Genomic DNA, 6,295 nt, shown 5'->3' on the forward strand with positions numbered 1-6,295 from the left:
TCTCCCGGCCGGCGGCCTCCGCGCTCTCAACCAACCCGCGCCGCGCGCCGCGCCCCGCCCACCTCGCGGGTGGAGAGGGCGTGGCGTGTGTGTGTTGGGGGGGGTGGGGTGGGGAGGAGCACCGCGGTTTTGTTTTCGCTCCCTCCTCCCCTCGCCCCCCGCCGGCGCTCATGAATATTAACAACCTCCAGTCCAATCAGGTGACGCTGCGGCGGCGGCGCTTTGGTGACGCCGCTCGCCCCGTCTGGCGGTTGGGGGGCTTATCTGCATATCCATGAGGTGGGCGGGGCGCGGCGCGGGCGTTTATAAGCCGCCGCCCCGCCAGCCGCAGCGTACATCGCGCTGAAGCTTTGAAGTGCTGCGTGGACCCCGCACCTCCAGGGCACCGGTAAGGCGCCCGCCGCGCTGGGCGAGCCGCGGCCCCGCTGGGCCGGGGAGGCTCGCTGCGCCAGCAAACGCGTCTGAGGAGCGGAGGGCTTGCTGCCTGGGGGAAGTGTGGAGCGGGTCGCCTGTCCCGCGGCGCGGCCGTCCCCCGCGGGCGCGAGGAGCGCGGCGGAGCTGTCCCGGCTGCCTGCTGTGCGGGGGAAGGGGCCAGAGGAGGGGTGAAAGGCGCCCTCGGAAACAAAATGGCGACGAGCCTCGACCGTGCAAAATGGCGGCGGGCGGGAGGAGGGGCGTCGGACTGCGCCTGCGCCAAGTGGGCGGGCCGGCACGGAGGGGCGGGGGTCTTGCGTCCCGGGCGGGGGTCGAGAGCGCGCATGCGCGTTGGGCCGGTGGGGGCCGCGGCCTCGGGAGCGCCGGTACCGGGCGGCCCCTCCGGGCTGCGGCGGGACCTGAATCTCCCCGGGATCTGAGCGAATCTCCCCGGGATCTGAGCCTGCCCTCAGCCTACCTGGTTACCTGAGCGCCGCCGGGTCCTTGATCCCCTGCCCGGGGGAAGGTGCTTGTTCTAGAGTCCGCCTATAGGGTATCCCTGTGTAATGTAAAGCAGCACTTCACTGGAGGTTGAGTGTGTGCTTCGTATAAATGTGTGAGGTTATCGCTGATGTTATAACCAATTTAATCTTTCAGACCTTTTGGAAATAATTATTTTGGGATCGTGACTTCGAATATATTGACTTTGCAGGTCAGAATGGCATCAGATGAGGGGAAACTCTTTGTAGGTGGACTGAGTTTTGACACCAACGAACAGTCATTGGAACAAGTCTTCTCTAAATACGGACAAATTTCTGAAGGTAAGGTTGCAGTGCCAAGCTGTGATGACTTCCAGAGATGCAGTAGGATGCATGGGTGCTGATGACTTTTTTTCACTCCTTTATAGTTGTTGTGGTGAAAGACAGAGAGACTCAGAGATCCAGAGGTTTTGGCTTTGTTACTTTTGAAAACATAGATGATGCAAAAGATGCAATGATGGCCATGAACGGAAAGGTAAGGAGGCTTTGGAGCAGCTTATTTCCTAAAATGTAATAAGCATTAAATGTGTTTCTGTTCAGTGCCATGCAGGAAACCAGATAGATACTAGTATCTTAAGGAACTTATGTAAAGTATTAGTTGCTAAAGTTCTCTGAATTAACATCTGTGACTGAAAAAATAGTGACACTTTATGGGAATACCTTTGTATACTGTTTAAGCATTAGTTGTGTAGTTGGCTTAGTTGTGACGTGAAATAAAACCTTTGTAAGAACTAGTAACTGATACTAGAACTGGTACTACTTAGCTTACAGTGAAGGTGTGCAACTCCTTGTATGTGAGTTTTGCTACTTAAATGTTACTTAAATATCAAGTTGGTTTATTTTTTTCTGTATGTTAGTCTGTAGATGGACGTCAGATCAGAGTTGATCAGGCTGGAAAATCATCAGAGAACAGATCTCGTGGCTACAGAGGGGGGTCTTCTGGGGGTAGAGGCTTTTTCCGTGGTGGCAGAGGTCGGGGCCGTGGCTTCTCTAGAGGTGAGTGTGTGTGTGAATGACTTCCAGTGTGTGAAGTGGTAATGGCATTTGTCAGAACGCTTTAAAAAAGCCCCATGATCTGGTGTCTGTTCAAGGAGGTGGAGAGAGAGGCTATGGCGGAAGCAGATTTGATTCCAGAAGTGGAGGATATAACGGCTCCAGAGACTACTATAATAGCAGGTAAAGTCATCACAACTGCTTGTGGGTTGTTGGGAAGTTCTTGAAGTCCATTGCCTGCTGGACATGAATGTCAACAAGCTCCAGAAACAACTGAGCAAATATAAAGCACATGTATGTTTTTAACAGCAGGAGTCAAGGTGGCTATGGTGACAGGTCTTCAGGAGGATCCTACAGAGACAGCTATGACAGTTACGGTAAGTCTTGGTTCAAATGGGAATGATGAGTACGTATGCTGTAGGAACTCTCTAAACCTTCTGACCCTGTACTCGAGTCTGGAAATACTGTAAGGCTCAGTTGGACTGTACCACTATTTCTGTTCTTGCCCTTAAGAACCAATCTGCCAGGCTTTGGACGTGGTTGTGCCGTTTAAATTTCTAATTTGTAATGCATGTGTAGGAGTTGCTTGGATCTAAGGCAAAGCAAGTTTTTAAAATACGTTCCTCGAGCTTGAGACTAAGACAAAACTCGGATGCCCTAACAAACTTTAATCAAGGGTGGGGGAGTTCTCTTACGGTGTAGCGAACTAGCACTAGCTTCTGAAATAATACAAGGGAGTAAAATGCTGGAACTTGTCTATGCTTCAGTGCCTTTACAATTGTGCCTGCTTCTTGTCCTCAGCTACACACAACGAGTAAAAATCCTTCCTGACTCAAGATCGTCCTTCCAATGGCTGTATTTATAAAGATTTTTGGAGCTTCGCTGAAATCGTTATTGTGTAGTACATCTACTTGTATTTTCACTTTTGTAGTATTATCAGTTCTAATCTTGTCAAACACAGCCTGACAGCTTCTGATATAAGATGGTCTAATTAGACTTTTCTTTAAGAAAGCTCTGCTTTCAAGTGTTTTTAATCTTTTTTGAAAGCACTTCAGATTTTACTTTATCCTTCATGATGAGCCAAGGTGTTTTTTTTTTTTGTTGTTTTTTTTTTTTTTTTTTTTTAAAGTTGGTGAAGTTGGGGCCCCAATTCAGTTTCTTTTGAGATAGAAAGGACCTTTAATTCAATGTTCACTGGAAGCTGAACAAGCTGTGGACTTTTTTTTAAGTGCATTACCTTCGTCTTTTGTAACATTCCTTTAGTGTAGCAAGGTAGGAATGCAGCCTGGGTACAAATTGGAAGGCAAACCACCTTGATATATCTAAAGAGAAACTTGCTTGTATGTTCAACCTGCATAACGGTATTTTTACTGTTGTAATGATGTAAATTACCCAGAAATAGACTTGCAAACTTACCATAAAAGAGGTTCTTGAAAATGTTTATTTATATTGTCCTTTTTTACTGGAAGAAATATGCATATTCCATTGATATTGTATTTGAAGTGGTAAAGGATTCTTGTATACAGTTTTCTTTGGCTTTACGAAGCCTATTAAAAGACCGTCTGAAATGAACTCTGCTCCTGACATTTACATTTCATTGCACAACACAATCCTGGAAGATGAAGAACAGTCTAAGTGAGGATGCCAGAGGAGAGGAGAAGACTAGTGATAGTGTTAAGAGCAAGCCAGATTTATTGACCAGTTGCTAGAGTTTAATCTGAATTGGTCTTGACATGTGGATTCGTCAACATACTTTCACATAAGAATAGTCAAACTTGTCTAGAGGCAGAGGGCTGAAAGTGTATACCTTAGGATGTTCTAGCACTCAAAGCCTAAGTCAGAAGTCGAGGGAATGCTAGTGTTAGGTAGGATAATTGATGTTTCCTTAGAATACTGAAATAGCCTGCATTGAAAAGCTGTAGTGAAGAATCAGTCCTTTAGTAACTGGACTAGTTACTAGCTTGACAAGAGTGTTCAATGGTAGGTAAATTGCCGTAATTAGCTAGCTTTGTCATTGCCTTACAAGTTCTAAGAATTCTTTGCTAGCATATGGAAACTGCAGTGTCCTTGGAGAAAAGAAGTGTTGTGCCTCCAACAGAAACCTCTGAGACGAAAGCTGCTCTCTTGGCTAGTTCATATGTGGAAATAGTCCTGTAATTCGAGGTAACTCCTTTTGCTCATGTCCGCATCCTTCCTCTTGTTGAGAGCTCATTTGAAAGTCTAATGTACCTGTGAAATATTCCTTTTGACAATTTTGGTCAACTGATGGAAAAATTTTAACCCATGCCGTATGCAACCTTTGGCTTGTGGCACAACTTCAGTTCCACAGATCAGAGTTGGGCATGCAGTCATGTCTTGCTAGTAGGTATGGAAGCAAGATGGGAAACGAATTCCCTGACTTGATATGTGTTCATCTATTGAGAATCTTCCTAGACTTCATTAAGTTGCTCACTTTAATTGTAGCTTTCTTTGCCATCCTACTTGTTGCCATTAACTTTTTCCCATAGCCCACACTTCCTAAGCAGCCATGTCAAAGTGGTTAACTCTCTGCTTAGGGATCAAATGATACATTGGCTGGCATATCAAAGGCATCAGCCAGCCCTGGAACAGTTTTCCCAGACTGTGCTTCTGTGATGTGATGGGTTCAGCGAATGGCTTGTGAAACCCTCGTATATGATGTGACTTGTGTTGGGGGAGGTGGGTGGCAATGTAAAGTCTCCGTTTGATATTTTTATTAATGCATCTTTGCTTTGGCAGGCTGAAGAGAAGATGGACATGTGACATGGAAGCTGAGTGGGGATTCTGAGGAAGGAGAGCATTCGTTCCAAGGAAGCAGGACCAAGACATGAGTTTGCCAACCAGGTAACATCTCTTCAATCCACCTCCCACCCCTGTAGCTTTTCCTGAGCCAGAAGGCTTGGTGCTGGTACTGTTTCACGGTACTGTTCTGTAGGTGGTAAAGTCTGATCAGTAGTTTCTAGGTGAGAATTCCTGTAGTTTTTTCTCTGCTTTTAAATTCACTGTCTTAATTTTATTTCAGCAATGAAATGCATCAGAGAAGACAAAGAAGGACAGCCATTGACTGGAGTGGTGGAGATGAAGATCTTTGAGCAGTGTTGTTACTGATTTTTATATAGGCCAATTGAATGAGGAAATAAGTCAATTAAGCTAGAATAAAATACTGGAATGTGGAAAAAAAAAAAAAAGAATCTCTGTAGTACATTTGTGGGGAAACATAAGAATGCTAGTTTGTAGCCAAGGCATTCAACAGAAATCTAGTTAAGTGGTGTATAGCCCGGCTAAAAGTACAAAATAAAGCAGTGCTGTTGTGGTTTGGGAGGTAGACAGAGAGGGTAGCCTGTCTTTAAGGGCAAGTTTGAGGAAGGAATTAAATGGTGTCATTGTAACCTTGAATTGTGGCCTATTAAGTTTGTTCATCTTCAAAACTCAGTAGTGAAGCAGCTACATCTGAGGTGAACTGTCAGATGAGCAATTACATAAACAAGGAGTCAGTACTTGTGTGAAACAGAAGCTGCTGCTGCCAGTTGAAATGGTAACAAGTACAAAAGTCTAATTTGCACTTAATTGCTAAAGCTTTTTTGAGTGCAGATAATTATTTCCTTGCATACACACTAGAGGAATTAAAATTGTTCTGTTGACGACAGTTGAGATGGGATGTTACTGCTCTTCTCAGAAGTGGCTGTACATTTGAACACACAGCAGTTTTCAGGTGGGATGTGAGATTTGCCTGTCCTGCAACTGATGATATCTGTGTGGTTAAGTACTTGGGCTCAAGATAAGGTTGCCCCAGGTAACCCAAACTTCCTAGTTTGGGTTTGTTTCTGTGTTGGAATTTTCTAGTAGAGCAATCTCATTGAGTGAAAACTGTTAGGAGCTTGGAGATGGGAACTGGAACAAGGCACGCGTGGAAGCAGTACTGGGCTGTGCCGCTGGTGAGTACTGCAGCTAGAGGCTTCAGATGGGTGGTGGGAGGGTTCAGACTTACGAGGCTAGTAAGATAGTACTAGTAGGATGGTAACTGGATTCACTGATCTGATTAATGCCCGTACAGCTGGGGCATGGTATGAGCTGTCTGGATGAGTTAATGAGCCCTAGCAGCTGGCAGTTTTTTAAAAGTTGTGAAATACTTGCCTGTATTTAAAGAGGAGCTGCATAGTCAGAACAGATCCAACTGCTCTGTGTGAATGGGAAATTCAGCCCAGGATGAAAGGCAAATAAGCCGCCAATTGCAGAGACTGCAATTTTGTATTGATTCCTTTTGACTCTGGAATAGAATGGCTAATAAAAAACTTAGTGCCATCTTCCTTAATTAGCAGATGTTGCCTTTT

The 6,295-nt window shown here is 45.5% G+C and overlaps 1 protein-coding gene across 6 annotated transcripts; it reads left to right on the forward strand.

The window, feature by feature from the left end:
* The first annotated feature begins 282 nt into the window (after positions 1 to 282).
* On the forward strand, positions 283 to 5,152 carry LOC104356337 (cold inducible RNA binding protein). Of its 6 annotated transcripts, none has more exons than XM_042794449.1 (8): positions 283 to 388; positions 1,127 to 1,235; positions 1,322 to 1,428; positions 1,811 to 1,949; positions 2,045 to 2,129; positions 2,256 to 2,323; positions 2,748 to 4,808; positions 4,987 to 5,152. In XM_042794449.1, the coding sequence occupies exons 2-7, from the start codon at positions 1,133 to 1,135 to the stop codon at positions 2,762 to 2,764; spliced, it is 519 nt and encodes a 172-aa protein (XP_042650383.1). In that variant the 5' UTR covers positions 283 to 388; positions 1,127 to 1,132; the 3' UTR covers positions 2,765 to 4,808; positions 4,987 to 5,152. The 6 variants fall into 6 exon arrangements, with proteins under 6 accessions (XP_042650383.1, XP_042650385.1, XP_042650384.1 ...); XM_042794451.1 differs by having other exon boundaries at positions 4,704 to 4,808; XM_042794450.1 differs by having other exon boundaries at positions 2,259 to 2,323.
* Positions 5,153 to 6,295: the final 1,143 nt, after the last annotated feature.

Source organism: Tyto alba, unplaced genomic scaffold (genome assembly GCF_018691265.1).
Source record: "Tyto alba isolate M040663 unplaced genomic scaffold, T.alba_DEE_v4.0 Super-Scaffold_20000042, whole genome shotgun sequence".
Taxonomy (NCBI): domain Eukaryota; kingdom Metazoa; phylum Chordata; class Aves; order Strigiformes; family Tytonidae; genus Tyto; species Tyto alba.